The sequence below is a fragment of the Astyanax mexicanus genome, chromosome 1 (assembly GCF_023375975.1).
Source record: "Astyanax mexicanus isolate ESR-SI-001 chromosome 1, AstMex3_surface, whole genome shotgun sequence".
Taxonomy (NCBI): domain Eukaryota; kingdom Metazoa; phylum Chordata; class Actinopteri; order Characiformes; family Acestrorhamphidae; genus Astyanax; species Astyanax mexicanus.
This window is the reverse complement of record NC_064408.1, coordinates 85,964,801-85,990,322: the sequence shown is the minus strand read 5'-3', so window position 1 is coordinate 85,990,322 and position 25,522 is coordinate 85,964,801. Positions and strand designations below refer to the sequence as shown.

Below are 25,522 nucleotides of genomic sequence, written 5' to 3'. Positions count from 1 at the left end.
GTAGTTTGTATAGGATTTGTATTGCTCTTTGTGGTTTGTTGGTAATTTCTCATTTTATTAATAAAGATTGCTTGATTAGTTAACAAAATATTAGTAAATCACATGGTTTCTGATTAGTAGTAGTAACATTTATAGGGGAAATATCTGTTGATTATATGATAACAGTGATATTGAACTTTAAACTGCTGGTGTGACACTCTGCAGTCATCTCTTTGTTCGGAGCAGTCAGTTCCGTTTATTTTTGGACCACATGCTTCATGCACTGTGAGACAGGGTTCATGGCAAATCTCAAGTGGAAATACAAACTTGAAGAAAGTTTACAGTCTGCTCTCTACAGCTAAACTGTAACGTTTTTTTTTAGAAGTCACAAAGTTACATATGAAACAGTCTTTCTTTTTTTTCTTTTTTAGCAGTCCTGGAGTTTTAAATTGTGTGTTATGCAGATTTAATGTGGGGGGGGGGGAAAACAGGAGTTACATTAAAATATTTGGGCTCTCTATTTGAGCTCTCAAACTTTTTCTTGTTGTTGAAGATTGTTTAAAAAGGTCAGGTGATGCAAAATCTACACTTCTTAAATCTGATTCCAAAAATCAGCAAACATAAACTCCTACAATAAGGTTCATATCACCAAAATAATTGTCTTGAAAACCGAAGAAGGCTATAAGAAGTAGGGGTGGGCGATATGACTCTTAAATAATATCACAATATTTCAGGGTATTTTTGCGATAACAATATACTTGGCGATATAGGAAAACTAAAATAATTCATTCATTTCAGGAATATAGTAAAATAGTATAACAGAATAATCATAATGTGGCAAAATAAATAATATAGCGTAAAATAATATAATGCAGCAAATAATATTGCAGAATATTTAGTGCATGCATGTAAACTGCAAACTAAAACAATTATACAATAAATACACCTAAAGCTACACAGTAAATAATAGACTACTTTTAAGACAGAACAGCCCTATTATCACGATATGGATTTTTAATATAATGATATTTCTGTGTCACAATATATTGTATACGATATAATATTGCCCACCCCTAGTAAGAAGATGAGGTGTTTTCAGATAGCTGCTTCCTGTTTGTATTGTAAATAATATGCTGGCATGCCAAAAGTCACGGGATAGTTTGGTTTATAAATTGATCATAAAGTGACAAACAGGTCCAAAGCCATTCCCTAAGATAATTTGTTGTGTGTTCTCTTATGAGAGAAATTGAACATTGCTTAGTGTGTGTTTAGCAAAACTATGTAAATTATGTTTGAGCGAAGTTGTGCAGGCATTTAACATTACTCAATCCAAAGTGCCACATGTGTAATAAAAATATCCTATAATGGGTATTACCACCCGCAGTGGACAGCGTGGTGGGTGATCATGATTGTGACCAATGGCATTAGTAAAATTAGATCAATGGATTTTTTTTCTTTATGTTCAGGTTGATGTGAACCTTAATAGCTTCACACCATATAAAGAACTAAATAATCACGATGCACTGCTTTAAATAGAAAATGTGTTTATTTAGGCTAATCATTCAACAAACAAGGCATGTTTGTTTTAATCTGACACTGTATATATCAGATAATAATAGAAGGAATGAAGGTTTTATTAAGGAGGATTATAGTCTATGTACAGTGCAAATAGAGATTAAGCAGTAAAAAGATTATTAATCATTTTATGTGGGCTTTTTTATGTGATTTATTTTGAAACTTGATGGTCACACTGGACATTATTGCTGGTTTCTGGAAAGAGAATTGGTTTTGCTACAATGAACAGCAAGCAGCAAGTGAAAAATTGTTGTGACGTTTGCATCTTTTCCATTAATCCGAACTCCATTTGACACATTGCATGGAGATGCACAAAGAATGCCTAATCAGCTTTAAAGTGATACTGTGTGATAATTTAGGCTTGCAGAATGCTAATTGCTGTACATAGGCTTCCACTGCTTATTAGCATTATATAATAATATATTATAATATAGTTTTTCTATAATTTTATATTAAAAAAAGTAAAATATTACCTTGTTTACAGTAAGGCAGTATCACTGTATCTAGATGTGTATTCTCAGGAAAAATATTTAGTACTAGTCCTATTTCAGTAGTAGTTTTAACTTTGCCTTCATTACATTAAAAGCTGAAGTAGGAAGATAAGGGATAAGGGATACACTTAAACACAGTGTAGCAACACTTGTGTTCATTTGAGACATTTAGCAACAGTATGTTTACTGATAAAAAAATTTGGCTGTTAGCTAGCATGGAGCTGCTTGCTGCATTCCTGTGTTCTGGGGTCTATATATAAAGAATGGAGTGAATGCTTACCATAATTCATATAACATATCAAACCACAGTTTCCACCAATCTAACCAGCACAGTGCCATCCTTCTGTTAACAAAAAATTGCAATTTTATTCATATCAGAAATTCAGTTAGCATCAACGGTTAACCGTTAGTCTTGATGGTTAATCAGACATTTTGGTCTTCATAATAAAAGTCCCATGGCTAAATAAAATCAAAATGATCAAAATATGGTCAAATATTTAAATTTTGTTATTTGCATATCATTGTTAAATTTTTTAAACCGGTCTGGTGTATTTAATTATTAACGAGCAACATACTTTATCTATTAATGTAAAAAATGTCTTGGAGTGTATATACTCTTTAAAACATATTTGAGTAGCCTAGCATATCCTGAAAATAACCTCTGGAATGTTTGACCTTATTTTATATATTTGTTTTTTTTTTGTTATTATTTATAGAGAAATTAAGGGTGCATCCAAATATAATATAAATTTGGTCTAGTGTTTTAAGAGATGGATGAATTCATTACAGGGAGCTTTTAAGTCTCTCCTTCTTTATTTTTTTTCATTCATTCATTCATTGGAATTGCACAGTTTAAAATACTTTGATGATGAATGTGATTAATATAGATTACTTGAGATTGTGTAATTTCGTTTTTAAATCGGCTGAGGGCAATCCTATTTTGCTATATTTTATTCTTTTCTCTGTTAGCATTTTTACTACTGTTAGTTTGCTACGTGTTCGGTAGATGGAGATGAGGTACAAAAATGCTGAACCCTTCCTTTAACGTTCTGGTTCAGACGTTCTCTGTGTGTGGGGAAGCCCCTGGCTCTGCAGCTGGACGAGTGAACATAACAGCAGTGGACAGCTGACAGATCAATCACTCAGGAAAGTGTCTTACATAACTCACACGGCTATGTGTGTCAGAGCAGTCAGGCAAGCTGCTGGTGTGTGTTGGACATCAGAACATTGATTTGCACTGTTGGGGAGTAAGGGATTAGCTCCATGCAATCTGGATTACATAATCACACTACAGTACCTGTAAGCATGTATACTGTACTTACAGTAATGTTAGTATGGTTGCATTACATTATTGATTTCATTGTGTATTTTATTGTATGCATTACTGAAGGTAAAATTAACATAAACAATTTGTTTGGTTTGTTATGGAATAATTATTCTGCTTAAATGCTATAGTTAAAAATAGAACCAGTATAAATTTTAGTAGAATTAAATTGTAAGATGTGATCAAAGCTGTTCATTACATGACGTTACTTTACATTTTGCAGATGCTTTTGTCTAAAGCAATCTACAATAGTGAAGTACAAAAGTAATAGAAGTTAAAGGTAAAAACATCTTTAGACAGGACCTAAAGGAGGTCAAAGAGAAATAATGGGATAGAGGAGTAAATGATGGTAAGAAGGCAATGAGGTTAGAAGTAGTTAGTTTGTTAGAGGTGTTAAGAGAGTAAGTGCTCTTTGAAGAGCTCTTCAAAGTGGTTTGAAATTACAGAAACGTACATCAACCAGAAGTCTGAAAAGTGACTGAAAAGCCTCTTAAAGCTCCCCGCAGAAAGTTATTACAACAAATAGACATAAATATGCATAGGCATGTATTTTATTGAAAATGTCTGTCTGTGAAAATGAATGAGAGTAGTCATGATGACCCCCGGTGTCATTCAATGGTGTCATTTACCATGTCAGTAAATTACTCTACAAGGTATAATTCACACTGAACATAACTCTATAATTGACTGCTTACATCTCAACATCTGCACTATGCAGGCTTTTAGAGAAATCCATGGATTTCCCTTCAATGTCATTAGAACTATAAAATATGTTTCTTTGGGAGTGACTGGTATTTCAGTGACATTTGATGTATAATTTTAATTGAAATTAGCTGTGTAAAAATTGTCAAAGTTGTCAGTGGTCTGGTGGATGATTGGACATTCCATTTGCAAAGTTGTTTGGACATTTAACATTCCTTCATCCACTCTGTGTAAAATAATAAATTTAACCATAACATAAAATTATAAAATCTGTCTATCTTCCTGTAGAACATTACAATAAACCAGTCAGTAGCTACTTCTCAGATTGCAGTTGGTGGTTAAATGTATTGATTGGTTGATTATGAGGGTGTAAGAAAATATTGATGCACTAAAACACTGCAGTTGGTCATCTTGTTTAAAGTATTAGAATTGATCATGTATACTAAATTGTAACCTCTATATTGTGACATGTACTGTATTGTTCATAGACAGCCCTAGTTGGTGCTTTCCAAAGACCGGTTTGGATGTCACCTATATTTGTTCATTTTCAGCAGCAGATCATCTGAAAGAATCTGCAGCTTCACTAGTAGCATAGTGTTTTGTGCACTGCATAATAACAGTATGGCCAGAAACACAAGCAGAGCAGTTGAGAATAGCATTTTAAGACCAGCCCAGCCATGCTGTAGAATTGTGGACTTTGGTTTGTTTCGCCAGCTGTCCAGTTATTTCTGTCAATCATTAAATAACTTCAGAGGTCTGTGTTTAAAGAACACAATGTTTGTAAGGCCTGGCTGTGAGTGAGTGATTCACAGCCAGGCTGAGGGGTGAGTAAAGGAAACTAAAAAAACCTTTCACTCACTGAGCAACCTGCTTTTAAAATCACAGATTCCACAGAATTACTGACTGAGCATAAGGTTTTTACTAGTTTTCATTATTATTCTTATTCTATTCCTAATTGCTTAGTATTTTCTCACCCATTTTTCTTTAATTCAAATTTCTTGGAGTAGTTAGGACTCACATGTGACACAGTTTCACCAGTGCATGAGGTTAAAGGCATGTGTGAGCTTTGTTTAAGCTCATCCACTCGGCAGATCCTTATAATGTTCTGAGTGAACCTAGAAATTTGCACACTCATAGGATAACTTTGGGAGATCACTGGTTCAAATCCCAGACATGCAGCTTGTCATCATTTGCCGGAGCCCCGAGAGAGCACAATTGGCGTTGCTCTCTCTGAGTGGGTAGATGGTGCTCTTTCCCCTCATCACTCCAAAGAGTGATGTCACTCAGCACGAGGCATCTATGAGCTGATGTACTGGAACCAAGTCGCTGCACTTTCCTCCGAGCACGCTGGATACTTGGCAATGCTGCATCAGCAGCAGCTTAAAAAGAGGTGGTGGCTGACTTCACACGTATCGGAGGAGACGTGCTGTTCCTCACCTTTCTGGTGCTGTGGCATCACTAGTGGTGGGGGATATACAGCTGACTTGCAGCTGAATTGGTCTCAGCTAAATTGGGGAGAAAAATGTGAAAAAATAAGAAAGAAATAAATGTTTATATAAAAAAAAAACTCCTGCTAAACTTTAAACCCTGCTTCCTTATAAAGAGTCTCAGAGGCTACTTTTGGGTAGCGTACCTTTTAGTGACTACTAAATATGCATCTGTGATTCACTTGGAAGACATTTAGCCCAGTTGACAGACTTTGATTAAAGGTGTACACTGGATCATTGCATCATCAGTGCATAATTTATTTTTATTTTATTTTGTTTTTTATTATTTGATAAATACATCTAGCAACAAGAAAAACTACATCTAACTCCTCTCAATGTACGTCAATTTAAGTTTTTCTACTGCATTGTAGATGTCTAGCCTTCAATGTTCTCTCACCAAGAGGTACACTACAGAAGTGGAGCCTTGAGATCCTTGTCATAGGGCAGCTAACAACTATAGCTTGCCAACTGAAGTAAATGTACAGTATTGTTACAATTTATGAACTATATAAATGATCAATATTTCCTTCTCATCCTAACTCTTAAAAAATGGACTACTCCAAAATGTACCTAACCACACAGTGGGGGATCAAGGGAGTGCTGTGTTTTGCTTTTCATCATCACACATTTTGCAGAATGTTACAAAAGATTGATTATTCATAGTAACATATAGAAATAGAGGCTTTTGATTCACCGCCTTCAGAGTGGCGCATGTTTAAACCCCTGCTGGCTGTAAAAGCCCAGCTGGGGCTGCCTTCAGAGTTCTTGTAGTACTCAGCGAGGGCACCCTGCTGTTTCGGTGTTAGTAAACAGTGTTTGGGAGGCTTTTCTAGTGTCAGGCTCTAATGTCTCTCCATGTGTTTGTCTCCATCATTATTGTGGACTCCAGTGGTACAGTGTGTGTGTTGGTACGCAGCAGATGATTCCTCCTGTAGCGTGAAAATTTCCTCCGATGTGCTAGAGATGCCAACATCATGACTCACCGGGAGACGGGCCACGTTGCCAGGGCAACCAGAAGCCCGGGGCGCTAATGGCAACTCTGGCCCGGGTGACTGACAGGCTGCTGCATGTGACTAGTCTTCAGCAGGCCCGTGGGAGTGCAGAAGTGTGCACAAGAATGTGTGTCTGTGTGTAAGCTCAGAAAAGTGTGCATGTGTTTATTAACTTAAAGAGACAGTTTGGCAAAAATATATATACACTGCTCAAAAAAATAAAGGGAACACTCAAATAACACATCCTAGATCTAAATGAATGAAATATTCTCATTGAATACTTTGTTCTGTACAAAGTTGAATGTGCTGACAACAAAATCACACAAAAATCATCAATGGAAATCAAATTTATTAACCAATGGAGGCCTGGATTTGGAGCCACACACAAAATTAAAGTGAAAAAACACACTACAGGCTGATCCAACTTTAATGTAATGTCCTTAAAACAAGTCAAAATGAGGCTCAGTATTGTGTGTGGCCTCCACGTGCCTGTATGACCCCCCTACAACGCCTGGGCATGCTCCTGATGAGGTGGCAGATGGTCTCCTGAGGGATCTCCTCCCAGACCTGGACTAAAGCATCCACCAACTCCTGGACAGTCTGTGGTGCAACGTGACGTTGGTGGATGGAGCGAGACATGATGTCCCAGATGTGCTCAATCGGATTCAGGTCTGGGGAACGGGCGGGCCAGTCCATAGCTTCAATGCCTTCATCTTGCAGGAACTGCTGACACACTCCAGCCACATGAGGTCTAGCATTGTCCTGCATTAGGAGGAACCCAGGGCCAACCGCACCAGCATATGGTCTCACAGGGGGTCTGAGGATCTCATCTCGGTACCTAATGGCAGTCAGGCTACCTCTGGTGAGCACATGGAGGACTGTGCGGCCCTCCAAAGAAATGCCACCCCACACCATTACTGACCCACTGCCAAACCGGTCATGCTGAAGGATGTTGCAGGCAGCAGACCGCTCTCCACGGCGTCTCCAGACTCTGTCATGTCTGTCATGTGCTCAGTGTGAACCTGCTTTCATCTGTGAGGAGCACAAGGCGCCAGTGGCGAATTTGCCAATCCTGGTGTTCTCTGACAAATGCCAAGCGTCCTGTACGGTGTTGGGCTGTGAGCACAACCCCCATCTGTGGACGTCGGGCCCTCATACCATCCTCATGGAGTCGGTTTCTAACCGTTTGTGCAGACACATGCACATTTGTGGCCTGCTGGAGGTCATTTTGCAGGGCTCTGGCAGTGCTCCTCCTGTTCCTTCTTGCACAAAGGCGGAGGTAGCGGTCCTGCTGCTGGGTTGTTGCCCTCCTACGGCCTCCTCCACGTCTCCTGGTGTACTGTAGCGTCTCCAGCCTCTAGACACTACGCTGACAGACACAGCAAACCTTCTTGCCACAGCTCGCATTGATGTGCCATCCTGGATGAGCTGCACTACCTGAGCCACTTGTGTGGGTTGTAGAGTCCGTCTCATGCTACCACGAGTGTGAAAGCACCACCAACATTCAAAACTGACCAAAACATCAGCCAGACAGCATAGGTTCTGAGAAGTGGTCTGTGGTCCCCACCTGCAGAACCACTCCTTTATTGAGTGTGTCTTGCTAATTGCCAATAATTTCCACCTGTTGTCTATTCCATTTGCACAACAGCAGGTGAAATTGATTGTCAATCAGTGTTGCTTCCTAAGTGGACAATTTAATTTCACAGAAGTTTGATTTACTTGGAGTTTTATTGTGTTATTTGAGTGTTCCCTTTATTTTTTTGAGCAGTGTATATATGACTTGCAGTCCCAAATGTCTCTCTGTCCCAAATATCAATCAGTCAAAGCAATTCTGTTGTCTAAAGTTTTTTTTTTTGTTTTTTTTTTGAGCTACGAGGCTAATGTAGCTAACTAGTAATGGAGGCTGTCACCTCATCCATTAAGTAGCATGGGGCTAACTGTATGTGTGGAGTTGTTTATTAATTTGTAATAGACTGGCTTATGCGTTTTGTGACACTTTATAACACACTGTAAACTAGGGTTGGGAATCACAGGGTACCTTACAATACAATATTTTATATATATATATATATATATATCTCACTTATACTCTCTATATCTCATATAGTATGATCGAATCGATATGATATATTGCAATATCGGTATTTTGTCTCACCCCTAGCAAATTAAACCTAAGTTGTACTTACAATTGGGCCCATTTTATGCAAACATTTTTGCACCCTATTTTCAGTTGATGTGTAAATACGGGTGAGTGAATAACTTTTAAAACTTTAAAATGGCTTTACATAGAAAATAAGTATTTTCTATTCATTTTAAGACAATATTTAGTCATTTTATAGTCTGTAATAAATTAAACTCTCAATCACAATGTCAGATAGTGGTTCATTTTGTGTTGTGTTTCTGAACAGCAGAGTGTTACTTCATCTTTAAATACAACTGTTTGAATTTACTCAGGTTTTGCATACAGTGGGGAGTTTTGTACGGTGTCAGTTTATCAACTTTATTTAAGCTGTCTCTTGTAGGTAAATTTGGGAGTTTTGACTTTCCAAAGAGCACTTAAAAGACAAATCATGCAATTGGATTCTGTAATGCTCTAAGTTGGAAATTGATCCATCCTTTTTTGGTAGGCATATTGTGGTTTCATGTCCTGTGTGTCTTTTAAAAAAAAAAATCAAGATCTGGTTTTGTGTTATCTACAGACCTGTGGGGTGTTTTACAAATCAAGAGAGTTTACAGCCCTCACCTTTGGGCTTGTTGTAAGATTGAGAAAAAGCTCATTTTTTAACAAAAGCTGCCTGATTAGAAGAACATGAACACAAAATAAGATGCTAACGTTCTGACTAAATATACATTTCAACACAAGCCATAAGAAGTATGCTGTTGATGCATGTGATTTACCTTTGTATCAATTCAGACAGTATTTCAGGTTATTGCTATAGAATGGTTTCTAAGGTGTGTGGGAATTCCCTGATTATTTCATTTACAGTCTGTAAATGAAATTCCTTATACTTTGATACCTAAACAGTTAAAATAACTTTCAGTAGTTATCTTCATAAATATGTGTTGTAAATAATTAGGTTTTGAATACACACAGCTGTATTGATATCAGGAGTAGAATTTATTGTGAAAATGATCAGTATTAGACGTGTGTGTGTGTGGAGGGGTGTGTGGAGGGGTGTGAGTGGGCTCGGATATTAGAGAATGAATTAACTTGTTTCATAATATCAAAGCGTCTGAGCGGTCTTTCATGTTCAAGGCCTCTTCATTCACGGAAGTGTTTCTGCTTTGTAGCACATGTTCTGTAGGTGCTCTGGTTGCTGTGTGTGGGTTCCTGTATTTATCCCTTTGTCATGCTCTAAGGATGACATGATGATGAGGTGTAAAAGTGCCCACACCCCTTGTTTGTTAGCATAGTTAAGCCTTCTTACTGTAAAGTTGCAATTTGGTAAAAAATAAAGCTTTAAATTTGAGGTCTTTGGTTGTTTTGAGTGGAGGTAAAAGTGGTTCCGATTACCTGTTCAGTTCTGCATAAAAATGTGTAGACTAAGTCATCTATATGTCACCTGGAATAGTTTTTTCTGCTTCTTGAAGGAATTCCTGGAGGTGCTGAACAATATGTACTGTTTTTCTTTATTCTGAGAAGCGCCAGCTTATCCAAAATTAAATAACAAATTCAAATAACCCATTTCAGTTGTTTTCCCTTTCATTTGTGTCCCTTTATACTTATTTTACTCTTATTTTATACTCATTTTACTAAAACATTTAATTATTGTGGACTTTGAGACACTTAAAAATGTAAAGTCAGTCGGATAAAATAGTCTTAAAATGACAGTGTTGTCTTATGGCAATTATTTCTGCTGCTGTATATCATCCAAACACCAATTAAAAAGTTATCCCGATAGACCTATGTGACCGTTTAGTTTTCTCTTGTTGTAAAATGAAAAAAGCACAGGTAACAATTGACCATATTGTGGCTAATTGACTGCATCCTGGCTAAGTGATCAGTCGTATTCATCAAGTTTATTTTCTGAAACGCAGTGTTACTTTAAGGTGAGGTTTATGTTTTGAGTGTAGGCAGAGCATTACTCAGCTGAAGCAATGCGGGAGTGAGAGGAGGACCTCACAAATATAGTGCTCTATTTATATAATATAGTGTCTGTATATAATCTGTCAGTATTCTGGCCTCCTTCACCCAGACTTCCAGCTCCCTTACATAAAGTGTATTATTAGCACTGCAGTGAGCATGAGTCTCTCAGCTGTGTGTGTGTGTGTGTGTGGCTCTGTCCTTTCAACCAGTGGAAAAAGCAGTATGTAGTGCAGCAGCACTGATGATATCCGGTTAACATCACCCTGAGAAATGGGCAGCGGTGTGTCTTAAACACCCATGCTGAACCCCAAACCCCCTTGTACTAGATGTTCACCAATATGACCCACAGACGTCAGCTTAGTTTGACATTTGTGCTGTCTATGAAATGCTCTTTGCCTGTGATGTTGCTTGGCAACCACATCCTGCTGTTAAGTAACTACATTTTCATTTGTTGTGAATAATTGTCTGTAATAAAACAACTGGTTTATTGAGCATTGGTGTATTTTACAGCATTTATACAGGATTTATGCACTGTTAAATTAGGTTTCATAATAATTGCATATTGAAGATAGTTTTGAATGAATACCATAAAGGAGACTGTCATAATGTGCAAAAACTATATTCTTTGCTCTTTAACAAAGAGCACTCCAGGCTTTTGTATGGTGAGTGTCACTCTGAACAGCACAATATAAAAGTATTCCCTATAAATATATTTAATTAAATCACTAATTCTTATCTTTTTAGGTACTGCATGCATTAGACATTTGACCAATGTGGCTTGCCCTACCATTACAGCTGTAATATTAATATAAATATTATTATTAATATTAATCATTAAATACTTTAAAATCTACTTGAAGAACACCTTTTAAATATTTTGGTGATGTGCTTTCCAGTACAAAGTACAATATAAAATCCAAGTTGTCAAAAAAGAGTAAAACAAGTAGGTATTACAAACCCGAACATATAAAACAACCAATTAAAAAAATAACAAGACAGACTTCTCAAATCAAAGTGAATAAGAAGAGGGGAACCCATTTAAAATATTAATAATAGAAATGTAAATAAAAAAGAATTGTCAAAAGTTAATCTAGAAGAGCAAAAAAGTATCTCCTTTCTGACAATTATTAGATTACTACATAGTTTAAGAGACAATTTGTGTGTTCAGATTGTGTCTCAATTTATTGATAAATAGTTCAACAGAAATTCTCCAAAATTACCTGAAATAACCTCTTTTTACATTGACCCCCATTGAAAGTTAAGAGCCTTTTTTATCTCCTGAAATGTTTTTTCTTTCTCTCTCAATATGAACTACTTAAAAGAACAAATAATAAAAATAAATCATTTTACATGGTTTTACGGTAAGCTTAATTAAAGAGGCCCAAAGCTGTTATAGACCTGTTTCCATTTGTGCATTTCTTTTGGCTAGAAATACTTTTTAAATAATTTTAACCCAACCAGTACAGAGTAAAGAAAAAAAAAACAAATAAACCAAACCAAATGTTAGCAAGCTAGCTAATCTCTAGTATCTCTGACAGTCTGTAAACTTAGCTTATTATTAGGTCCACACCTGACCAGTAGTTTTAAGAATTCTGTCTTGTTTTGTTAACTTAAACTGTGACGAATTAATGATTAACCTAACCCTCTGTTTTTCATGTTTTGTTTTATGTTCTCTGAGCCTTAGCTGCCACAGTGCTGCAGTATTGTAAATGCTAGCGCTAGCAGAGCTGTATGGCTGTGTTGTGTTAGCGGTGTTGTCTCTGGTTACTCTGGTTGCTGTGCTCAGCTGAAGGCCTGCAGCTGTTTATGGAGTGTCGAAGTTTTGTTATTGGAAACCAGGCTGTGAGGAGACCGAGCAGGTTGTACACATGTGCACACAAACCGGGAGAGATGCTGTTCCTTAAGCACATCGCTAACCATACATTTCACCTTAGCCTTACCTAAAACATACAAACTCTAGAAACTAGAAGAGTTTAAGGGGCAGTAAATCAAACAAACCGCAAAGAAAAAAAAAGTAAATGATTCTTTACAAAGTAAATTGGCCAAATATTAAAACACGCACAAAAAAAACTAATATTTTTATACTGTAAGTCAACTGCTCTTGTGAATGTTTGTAGCTGAGGTCATGGCAGGTTTTTCAGTATTAAATAACAGCTTTTTTTTCCATCCCCCTGATTGGTATAGGTCATTGATGAAGCGTCTGTATATCAGAACTCAGACTAAAAGTATTGATTGTGTTGGATTTTGTGGAGATGCTGCAGCTGCACGCTACACTACACTTAATTCTGACCTTAATATAGCCTTGGTTTGCCTAACTATATATCTGGACCATGTTTTGCATGTTCTGTCATCTTATATAGATGAAGTCTGTTTAGATACACTTTTCCCTTTTTGTCAGTAAACATTCTTTTGAAATGTATGATGCTCCATTTGAATTTAGACTTTAGGCTTGTGTAGTACACTACTATGGGATTCGTGTTTTCTTCATTCTTATGTGTGAAGGTCTCTATTTATGAGGTACTCTCACCCATACAGTGTTAACATGCTCATAGTGTGTTTTCCTCTCTGTGCACAGAAATATTATGAAAATTAATTTCTTAATAATTCAGCCTTAGTTAATGTTTGAGATGTATGTGGTCAAACCTGTCACTGTCAAAATTGTAGGATTTCATGTTTCAAAAAAGATAAAACAAGAGCGAGCCACTGAATTTTTAATAGTCTGGTACCCTGAAAAAAGTTGTTGTAATTATAACTTGTAAATAATTGTATAAATGTTTACAAATCAAACCAATCATATGTGAATTATATTCACATTCCACACTATCATGTAATTGTTTTAGATTAGAGTGGCATGTCAAGGAAAAATGTGTGTTTGTCCTAAACCTTATGGAGGACGTTGTATGCTCTGAGGTCTAGTTCTAATGCTTGTGTGTCCTGTCTAGAGTGATTTCCAGTGAGGACAGGGGACAGCATAGTTGCTCTGACTTGTCTGTGTCCAAGCAGCCTCCTTTGCAGCTGGAGGTGCTGCAGTGTATGGTGACTCATTAATGCTTTAACCATCAGTCGGTCCACCATTGGCTGACCACCGCTCCGGGCACATGTGCTCACTGTATGTCTGTGCATGTGCGTTTGCGTGTCCACGTGTTTTTTGACTGAATGGATGGGTTAAAGGTGTAGGGCACATTCCATCTGTTTGTTTAACCCTAGTATGGAAAACAATAGCATGGTTGTCTTTTCATTAAACATTTCTGTGCCACAGTGCCTTCTTCTTAGATGGGCCATCACCTGAACAGCGTTCATTAAATACGTTTATATTTTATAATTGAAGTTTAAAAGCGTTAAAAATTGTTTGCAGTACTGAAACATTTGATATTATGATATATTATTCTGTGTTGAGGAAATGAGCACAAGTTTCAGTATAAAAATCAGTGTGTTATGAATTATTTTGGGAGTAGCAATGACTTTGGGCTGGAGATAGATGGTAGAAAGGCGTTCTATTGAAAAAGAATAGCAGTCTCTATAAAAGTCTAATTGATGAGGGTTTTTTCAGTAAAATAAATTATTAAATATTTTTTTTCCTGGAGCATAATAAAAAAGAAACTATGTAATACAAAGGGAGATGGACCAGAACAAGCATATCATACTGAGTGCTGTATTTTGTCACAGTATTTTTCATTTCCTTTGGCACAAGGCAGTGCAGCCAATCGTCCAGCTCACTGAACATTACCCACTGGCTCAGTGTCCTGCTGTGACTGAAATGGAAAGGGCTTATATAACCCTGAGCCGTGTCTGTGACGCTGACTGAATGATGGCCTAAAGACAAACAGGATTATGAATAAGAATATTGATCAGCTGGATCGATGGCTGTGCACAGGCCTGAACTTATCTAATATGTCTGCACTAATTGGTTTGTTCCAGCGCTGGGATGTGTTGTGGCAATGCTGCCAATCTTTACAGTGTATAAAAGTCTGACATGTTTTAATGCTGTTGAACTTTACTGGTGCTGTGCTTTCCATAACTGAGGCACACAGCAGATTTATAGTGCTTTGGGCCGCAGTGAGCTCGCCAAGCCTGACCATGTCAGGACAAGCTTCCTGAGAAGAAGCAGAAACAGTCAGTGTAATAGTAAACAGGTGCTGGAGACAGAAGGTCATGCAGGTGCAGTGAAACGTAGAACTGTTTGGAGATATTTGTTGGCAATGACCTTATATTACAGACAATACTTTACAAAATGTGACAAATCTATGTATTGCTGAAATGTTTGTGTTATTATATTTTAACTGTAACAGGCCATATGAAAGAAATAATGCCAAGAAGAAAATGCGACCACATACACCATACTTGTGCTGAGCACAGATGGAATGTGGCTTCTGCCTTTAACCCATCTGAGCAGTGAACACACACACTAATGAATACACTCAGAATTCTGAATAAGAAACAGAAAGTCACACCAGCCATCGCTGCGGTGCCAGAGAGCAGTAAGGGTTACAGGCACTGATCAAGTCTACTCTTGCAATGTATGAATATACATTTTGGTGCACTTGGATTTTGAGAAGATGAGAGGAAAACAAAGGAAAAAGTCAATGTACTCATATTTACAAACCTAAAATTATAATGGAGGAAAGTGACCCGACACCCCATTTTTTAGAATGAATATATTAGGCTAAGCTGGGATGATCATTTCAGCACACTTGTACCATTAAACACAATGTTTTATCCCTTTTTCTCTCAGAAATGCTTCTGCTGTCAGTTTAGAAACTAAATAATACAGACTGCCTCTTTAATCACCATTATTTTTTCTTTCTTTTTTTGGATTAGCCTTAATCTACATCTTATTTGATGTCATTTATTCCATTGTGACATTTTACCCAACTTAATCTATGGGTGTCTTTAAAAATTGTTAATGCAGGAAAGTGGTCTCTGTGTACAAAAACATATGGAGACCAAGATATATAAAATGAGCTTTACTTTAAAGTGAGCAGAATAGTTTTTTTTCTGGCTTATTGTCTGTAGTTTCTGTGTTTATTAAAACTCATCTGTTTGTTCTGCTGTCCTCTGCAGTTCTTTTGTTAATTGTTCCACAATAACCTTGAAAACCTGTTCACTTTATTAATTTGAAAACATTCTTGTATCTAATTAGAAATGTCTTTATAAACTAATGTGGACTGTTGAATTAACAGTGTTCTGGTGTGTTTGCGTGTTTCAGATGCTCCCTCCACAGAGCAGCAGGAGCTGTTCCTACAGAAGCTCCACCAGTGCTGCATGCTCTTCGACTTCCTCGACACGGTCACTGACCTGAAGAGTAAAGAGATCAAGCGGGCCACTCTGAACGAGCTGGTGGAGTATGTGTCCACTAACAGAGGCGTACTGGTGGACTCTGCCTACCCTGAAATCATCAACATGGTAGGGCTCATGATATGGAAAACAGTAATTGCTACATATGTCAATTGCAGTGTAGCCAATACATTAGTGTATTGTGCATCTCAAGCAGTTATATATGACAATAAACAGGAACTGTACCAAGATAGCTTACAATAATGATCTGGGTTTAGGAGATGTATTAAGAATGCAGTGATGTGTTTTCAAAGTTTTTATTGCACGCTCATAGTATTGACGGATGGTTAGTTAGTCTGTTAGTAAGATGCAGTTCATGCATTAATTAATCAAAAACACTTTCTGAAGCTCATCTCTCTTCAGGTTAGACAAAATCCTCAAACATATAATTTAGCAGTTTTTGAGAGCTTTCTCACTGAGCTATAGTTCTTCCAGCAAATGTTATGGGTTTTGACGTGTGACTTTTTTAAACCCTTTAAATAAACAGGTTTACTTTCACACAGAATGTTTTTGCTTAAACAGAAGCTGAGTGTTGTACAAACAGCATATCATTTACTTTGTATGCTGCAAATTCCCACTCTGCACCATATGATATAAAGAGTATAGACGTTGTGAAATCATTTGGAATAATTCATAATACATCCTGATTAATTCAGAGTTGGTTCTGATAAATTCAAAGTTCATACTATTTAATTCAGAGTCGGTCCTTTATTAAGTCACCGAAGATACTAAATAATATAGCAAGCATATTTGCCTAAAATGCCACCAGAAATGTTTTTTTTTTTTTTTTTTTTTTTTTTTTTTTTTTTTCTTAGCAAAAATATCACGGTTTTACTGTAACAGAGTACCCAAAACCCAATGTATAGTGGGCCTACAGGGGACTATACAATACCCAGAGTTTATATAAATCTCTCTGCATTTATCATTGGATGTCATTTTGCTGATGGCTTTAGTTGACTACAGGAAGCTTGATAAAAGCCAGTGCTGATATTTTTGTGTTTTTATGTCTGCCTCCTGTCGTCTAAGGGCAACATCTTCCTGCTGATTTGTTAAAAAAAAAAAAAGTATAAATGCCATACACTTACTTAGACTTTCAGTGTGTGTTTAGAAATGGGAATTATTATTGACAACTTGGTCAAAGATACACCCCAAATGTGTTGTTTGTAACTAAAAGGACTAACTTAAATTATTTGCTAGTTTTAAATTCAAAGGTATTTACTTTGGAATAAATTATTTTTCTTATTATCTTTCAGTGTAAAATGGTAACATCAAAATAACACTAGTCTGAATATATCATGTTGCTTTTGGACAAAAATCTACCAACTGATCTTTAAATTGTGTCCAAATTTAATGATTAAAGAACTGAGGAAAATGCTAAAAAGCTAAAAGCAAAAATGTGAACCATACTTGTCCTGAGCACAGGCTGAATTTGAACTCTGTCTTGTCGTATCCTCCAGCTCCATATTAGTAGCCTTCTTCATATTATTAATCATTTTAGATTTTACATCTTTTTATGTAACATTAGTCCAGTGCTGAATGAGCGTGCCCTCTGACCCACATTTCTGCTACTAGCCTGACTCACTATTCCTCAATGTCTGCAGTCAGGGCACTGCACAGGGAAACACTGGTATACTCTCACATGTGCACATGCACTTGAACAGCAGGGTGCTTATCCTGTATGAAGGAGATGTGTGATGACTCAGAGGGATTGGTGGTTATTGGTAATCGTTGCTGTCCTTGGGTATTAGCTGTGTTCATTAGCTATACAGACAGAGGAAGTGCACTAGAATTAAGACACGCACACACAGTAGCTTTTTAATTTTACTTTCCAGTTCTTTCATGTTTTGCTCAGTCCTTATTATGGATAGACTGTAAAAATTAATTTCCCAAGCTTTTATTTACTCACAGTTAAATGACATGCTATGTATTCACTTCATTTTAAACAAATTTAATTGTAAGTGTCCTTTTTTTCTAAACAGGCAGTAAGCCATGTCGTGAACTATATTCACCTATTAATGTTAAATCTTCATTCAAAATGGTGTGTAGTCCAAGACCCAGGCCTCATCCCTGTCTGGAATGTTAAATAGCATGTGTTTGTTAGTTTTTTTTTGTTTGTTTTTTTAAGCAGAAAATAAATAGATTATAATTTTTTTTTTCAATTGTGCATCTCTATAATTTAATTGTTTGGATTGTTATTATCCTTACTTCATAATCAAATCATTGTCATTGGTGTAAAAACCATATATTTTAGAAACATCATTTCCTCTCTCTCTTTCCTTGTCTCACACACACATGCTGACACACACACACATGCTCACTGTCCCGAGTGTGTATTTTCAGGGCTGTATTTTGACTGTTTTACATACACAGCCCCTCACAGGTGTCATTGTGCGCCTCTCATTTCCGGCTGCTAAAAATAGACTAAGGTTGTCATGGTGATAACCTTCCCTGAAGCTCTTTCACCATCCAGCAGTATGAACTCTGGGAGTTTACGGTCTGAGACGATGCTGCAGCAAACACAGAAAAATCACAGACTTAAAGAACGGACGTTTTCTAAGGCTTTTATTTCTGGCTTTAGATTTAATCACACCTTTTGCATCCTAATTATAATACTTCCCTAAAACTGGACATGTTAAGAAATCCATCTAGTGATTTTAAAAGTTGCATTACATTATAATGGATATCGGACAACAAGTGGAATGGAGATGTTGGAAATGAGTAACTGTACAAAACATAACATCCCCTTTTGAAAGTTAAAACATTTAAAGACCTGGCAACCATTAAGAACTTGCCATCAGATCAGAAAAAATAAATAAATAAATTCAAGTGTCTTGGTTATCTACTACTGTTTAGTTTATCATTGTGTTGTTTGTATAATGTTTTGTTTTGTCTGTGGAAGCCAAATTACAAGGTAATGTTCCTCAATGATTCTGATAAGAGTAACTCTCTCTTTATTTCCAGATCAGCACCAACTTGTTCAGAACTCTGCCACCCAGTGAAAACCCTGATTTTGACCCAGAAGAAGATGAGCCTTCACTGGAAGCCTCATGGCCACACATGCAGGTACTCTATTTTTATTTAGTGTTTTTGACCAATTGTCTACCTCTGTAGATTTATTCAGCTCTTTAAAATAGGTCTGACCCATTTATTAAGATTTTAATTACACAAACACCTATTCACCCACTCCCAAATTACACATATTTAAATTCCAAGATATATTTTTTGATTTAAGATATTTTTATACCTTAGCAGCGTTCAGCAGTTAACAGTTAAAACTGTCTCCGGCTGGATCCTCCCACTACATGTTGTCACGGTCACACAAAATCCTTCTATCAGCTACATAGAAAATGTACGGGAGAAAAAAATCCTAGGAGCATTGGAAGTGCAGACCAATGCTGTCTGCATAAGGAAATCATAGAGCATCTCAATACGATATCATGATGCGTTGCCCACGATAATGATGATATCATGATACTAAGGTTCTGCAATACTTGATATATCGCAAGACAATTCTCTACAATACTGCATCCAGTATGAAACAAAAACCACAACTAGTGCAGAGCCTAGCTTGCTTGTGTTTTTTTTATTTTTCTTTAACACCCACTGACTGCAACTCTTCCAAGTGTGGTGTTATTTCAATATGGTAAAATACTCATAAACTACCCTATATTAGAAAGTTCTGCTGTTGTTAAAATGTGTAGGTAAAACATAATTAAGCTACACTAAAACCGTTTTAAACTGTGTAACATATAAACTTACAAACAAAAGCTGTAACAAAAATACATTTATTCAAAAATATCAAATGAATATTTGACTCTACTTAACAATAACGTATTACAAATTAAAAGCATACCACCGTATTAATATTTTGTCATATCCCTAATCTGCATTAGGGTTGAATGCTTTTTGAATATTTTTTTTTAATAATTTGGACACTTTTAAAATCAAATCGAATGTATTTGTATAGCACTTTTTACAACTGATGTTACAAAGCAGCTTTACAGAAATGTGATCAGAGGACAGAGAATCAGGCAAAACAATAAACATAAAAATACAGAATACAGAACCTCAGTGAGCGCTGATTAAAAAACATAAAGAGATGGAACCTTTTTTTAATAATCATTTTGTGATGATACAGATTTAGTGTAACAGTGTAATATATTACTGGTGGAAATGTGATCAGAACCCGTGCCTTTAGAGTTTGTGCTAGTTTGCAGGATGAGTCGTGGTGATGTCATCAGTGCAATAACCCATTTTAAAGAAACACTTAAGCACTCAGTCACACTCCGCTTATATAATTCTCGCGCATTATATACAATTATCTGCAACACATTGGTTTTAGATTGTTTCCAAACACGAGCACAGAGCTGCTGAGTGGCAGTGTGGGCTAGAGGTTTGATTGAGGTCTGATGAATGTGTGTGTGTGTATAAGTGAGTGCTGAATGAGTAACACCTCTAATATTACTGCATGGCAGATTGCCTACGAAAGCATAACTGACGGACAAGAAATAAATCATGTGCTTTTAGCTGGTAGTCATTTATCACAGCAAGTCTTCCAGGTCCTGAAGCAGCAAAACAGCCCCAGACCGTCACACTACCACCACCACGTTTTACTGTACGTTTGATGTTCTTTTGCCAAAATGCGGTGTTACTTTTACCAGATGTAATGGTTCAACTTTTGTCTCATCAGTCCACAAAGTTTTTTTTTTTTTTTTTTTTTTTTTCAAAAGTAATGGGGATCATTAGTAACACTTTTTCACACAGGGCCATGTAGGTTTTGATTTTTTTTTCTCCCTTAATAATAAAGAAACTGCATTTTGTGTTCACTTGTGTTGTCTGACATTTATTCATTCATTCATAAATTCATTCTAGAAGCTGATTTCTCCCAAAATATGTGTTTTTTTTTATTTTATTAGAAGGGCTTAATTGTTGAGCAAGAAAAGGATAAAATTTCCCCGTCATTTAAAGTATAATTAAACTGATCTGTCCATATTATAAATAATGATGATTCAATGTTAGTAACCATTTCTTAATCTTAATTATATTCTTCTAGGTGTGTAATAAGATCCCATTACTTGTTGGCTACATTAGCTTAGTAGCTCAAATACCAAACTTGGAGGAAGTCCTTTAACAAAAAAAAATATATTTTAGAATGTTGCATCAAATGCTGGTAAATCAGTTATGCTGCTTATTGGTTGTATGGTTAATGTGATATTAATTTTTTGTGTTCTGTTTTTGTTTTTGGCAGTTGGTGTACGAGTTTCTGCTACGATTTTTAGAAAATCCAGACTTCCAGCCGAGCACTGCCAAACGTTACATTGACCAGAAGTTTGTGCTACAGGTGTGTGTGTGCGCATCTTTGTTTTTGTTGGTTTGTTTTTTTCCCCCGAACATGCCTTTGCTAAAAATTTTACAGTGGCGTTTGGTTTGGACTTAATATGTAGAGCTTATTTACAAATGAATTTTATATACAGAATTACAGGAGTCAGAAATATGGTGGTAATTTAACAGTATTCGTTGGGAGCAGCTTAGGGTAAATAGACATTGTATGTCTACTACAATATACTCTATGTATGATTTATTGTCTGTTAAAGAAAACCCTTGTATCTATAAAACGGCAACTTCACATGGAATAAAAGGTAATATTAGAGTATTTAAATCTGCCCCACCCTAATGTAATTCTAAATGCAAGTTAAAGAACAACTTCCAGATTCAAATTATGAAAGAAATGTAATGTATATAATTTTTGTTCACAATGAGTGTCATTACAACAGCTTCAGTAGATCATTAAACCAGGGTGTTATTAGCAAGATTACGATTTTTTTAATATGGCAATATGCTACATGATCTACTTTATAGAAAAGCAGATTTTTTACAAAATAATTTAATGTATAATGGGAGTTTGGGGTTTCACTGATTCTCTGGGGGAGATTTATCTGGCTGGGTTGAAATGGTCCGCCTTCTTTCGAAGGCAGAGTTTCCATGATGCATGCTTCCCGCCACAGCTTTAAATAGCAGACAGCTGTTTATCCTGCACAAAGAGAGAGAGAGAGGTAGCCGAATGCATCACTAAAGGGAGCACTGTTAAAAAAAGAAACAAAAAAAAAACTGGGAACACAGCAAGAAATTATTTTGTTCACTTATTATTTAAAGTTTATTGAAATGCCATTTTTGATTAGCAAGTCCAAACCATTTCTATCTATCTAAATGTTACTCAGATGTCAAATGAATGAAGTGAGAAGGAACTGTTTTTCTTTCTTACTTTTATTTGTTCTAATTATTTATCCGCACAGATTGTCTAGTCCCTTTAAAGTAGTGCTGCCATTACATGGGCTAAGGGGAGGAATTAAGACCCCAGCATTGGGCAGTGGAGCAGTGAAACTGATTTTTGGATGATTTATGGAGTTGGCGACAAGGCTGGGTGGTGATCATCCAACATCATAATGTTATTAATGGTCTTGTCAGTGAATGCAATCAATTCCACACAGCAATGTTCCAGAATCTATAAAGACTCTGATCTCTTGATTTTAATAACAGTGAAATTAACAGGTGTCCCAAAACTCTTGTCCATACTCTTAAGTATTCTTAAGCAGTGAAGTTTGGTTTAATAGTGAATAATCTCTCTATTTTTCACTCTCTCTCTCTCTCTCTCCTCTCTCTCCCCCCTCTCTCTCTCTCTCTCTCTCTCTCTCTCTCTCTCTCTTTCTCTCAGCTGTTGGAACTGTTTGATAGTGAAGACCCCCGTGAGAGAGATTTTCTAAAGACCATCCTCCATCGGATCTATGGAAAATTCCTGGGCTTGCGTGCCTTCATCCGGAAACAAATAAACAACTTCTTCCTACGGTAATAATAAACACTGGACCATCAGCAGCTACACTTATAAAAAAAAAAAAAAAGAAAAAAACGATTTTGCACCTGCTGCTGAGGGAAAACACAAGCACATGGCTGTCTAAAGTAACGCCTTAACGGTACCATTAAAGATTGTATCAAGTACAAAGTTTCATTACAAAGCTTTTATTATTCCTGCACATAAATAATCAGATTGACTGCAGTGAGTTAAGTTACTCAGAATCCTGTCAACCTTATCACATCTCTGCTACTAAATGCCATGGTCTTAAAGTGATACTTTAGCAAAAAATCTAAACTGCTTACCTCAAACATAGTCCATCAGTCACAGCGTGTTTGGTGTCTTGAAGTTTACTTCTTAAGTGTTAAACCACATAAGCAATTCTCATTGCATTAGTGTAAAACTAAACACTGTAGAACACAGCTTACTAATGCATTTGCATAGACGTACAGGCATGTGCCATGTAGGTCTCTTTCTGTCAGTCACTCTCTCGCTCTCTCTGTATCTCTCTCTCTTTCTCTCACTCTCTCTTGCTTTCTCTCTCTTGCTCTCTCTCAGTCTCTCTCTTTTGCTTTCTCTCTCACTTTCTCTCTCTCTCTTTTTGCTTTCTCTCTCTTGCTCTCTCTCTCTCTTCTGCTTTCTCTCTCTTGCTCTTTCTCACTCTGTTCTGCTTTCGCTCTCTTGCTCTCTCTCACTCTTTTTCTTTCTATCTCTTGCTTTCTCACGCTCTCTCTCTTTTTCTTTCTCTCTCACTCTCTCTTCTGCTCTCTCTCTCTTGCTCTTTCTCACTCTGTTCTGCTTTCTCTCTCTTGCTCTGTCTCACTCTCTCTCTCTTTTGCTTTTTCTCTCTCTCTCACTCTCTTTTGCTTTCTCTCACTTGCTCTTTCTCACACTCTTTTGCTTTTTCTCTCTCAATTCAATTCAATTCAAATTGGCTTTATTAGCATGACTGTTTTAAAAAAAAACAATGTTGCCAAAGCACACAAATATCAAAACCGAACCTATAGTGAAACAACGATGAAACATAAACATCAATTAATTAAATAAATAATAATAATAATAATAATAAAAAAATCACAATAATAATAATAACAATGATGATAATAGTAAAAACAACAATAATAATAACAATAGTAATAATAAAAAAAATATAGTGATTATAATGATCAAGTATAATAATATTAACAATTGTTTATTAGGGGAGTTACTCACTGTCCTTCAGGCGGTGACAAGTTGCCACATATTTAGCCGCAAGAGGTGCTGGTTTTCCTTCACCAAGAAATATTTTTGCCAATTCACATTCGCTCAGGGTTTTTAGGGTTGGGTGGGTATTTCTAAGTTTTTGGGTGAAATTATTTCTAATAAGGTTATATTTTGTACAGTGCAGGAGGAAGTGCAGTTCTGTCTCGACCTCACCGCTCTCACAGTGACCACACACTCGTTCCTCTCTGGGCAGCCAGGACTGTTTATACCTGCCGGTCTCTACGGCCAGGCTGTGGTCACTGAGCCGGTACTTGGTCAGGATCTGTCTCTGCTGTGGATCTCTGACGGTGTAGAGATACTCTGCTAATTCATACGGTCTGTTTAGGGCCCGATAGCATTGTAATTTGGACTGGGTTCTGGTGTGGTTGTCCCAGTGTTGTAGATAGTCTGATTTGGTCTGTTTGATGATTTGGTGGACTCTGATTGGACTTTGGTCAGCAGTGCTGGACTGAGGCTGTGGTGTGTTAGGGGTCAGTGGGTTAGTTAATCTCAGAACCAGCTGACAGAGGGGACTGGGTTTAGGGCTGAGCTCTTGGGATTTTAGTGCTTTATACTGCAGGGTTTTCTCATTACTACATTTCAAATGGTTCCAAAATTTTAAAGCTCTTTTTTGAATTGCTATGATAAGTGGAAATCGGCCTAATTCTGCCCTGCATGCGTTTGTTGGTGTTTTTCTTTGAACTTTTAGTATATTCCTGCAGAATTCAGCATGCAGGGTCTCTGTGGGATGCTTGTCCCATCTAGTATAGTCGAGTTTACTGAGTGGTCCCCAAACCTCACTTCCATACAGCGCAATAGGCGCAATAACGCTATCAAATATCTTACACCAGATTTTAATTGGTATGTTTATTTTGTGGAATTTTTTTCTTGATTGCAAAGAGGGCTCTTCTGGCCTTTTCCTTTAGTGCATTCACTCCCAGATCAAAGTTTCCTGAGGCGCTGATTTTCAGGCCCAGGTAATCGTAGTGTAAAGAGTGCTCTAGGGCGGTGTTTCCCAGAGTGAAAAGGTGGCTGTTTTTCTGAGACCTGGCTTTTTTTTGGAAGATTACAATTTTGTTTTTTTCCAGATTGACTGTCAGGGCCCAGTTCTGACAGTATTGCTCCAGCAGGTCCAGCTGCTGCTGTAGCCCCTGTTCTGTGGGGGACAGCAACACCAGGTCGTCTGCATAGAGCAGGAATTTGACTTCTGTGTTGTTGAGAGTGAATCCAGGGGCTGCAGATTGTTCCAGTAACACCGCTAACTGGTTTATATAGATATTGAACAGGGTTGGACTCAAGCTGCAGCCCTGTCTCACCCCTTGAGTGAAGTATTCTGTTCTTTTGTTGCCTAATTTAACTCCGCACTTGTTGTTTAGGTATATAGATTTAATGATATCATATACTTTACCCCCTACACCACATTTTAGAACCTGATAAAAGAGTCCAGTGTGCCAAATAGAAT

General features: G+C 36.9%; 1 protein-coding gene across 1 annotated transcript in view; it reads left to right on the top strand.

Annotated features, from left to right (window-relative positions):
• ppp2r5a (protein phosphatase 2, regulatory subunit B', alpha isoform) overlaps positions 1-25,522 on the top strand; it is a 45,701-nt gene that overhangs the window by 6,058 nt on the left and 14,121 nt on the right. Inside the window, exons 2-5 of the mRNA XM_022684341.2 lie at positions 15,844-16,040; positions 18,933-19,034; positions 21,220-21,312; positions 22,684-22,814. Coding sequence (XP_022540062.2) covers positions 15,844-16,040; positions 18,933-19,034; positions 21,220-21,312; positions 22,684-22,814 — 523 coding nt within the window. The remainder of the gene's footprint in view (positions 1-15,843; positions 16,041-18,932; positions 19,035-21,219; positions 21,313-22,683; positions 22,815-25,522) is intronic.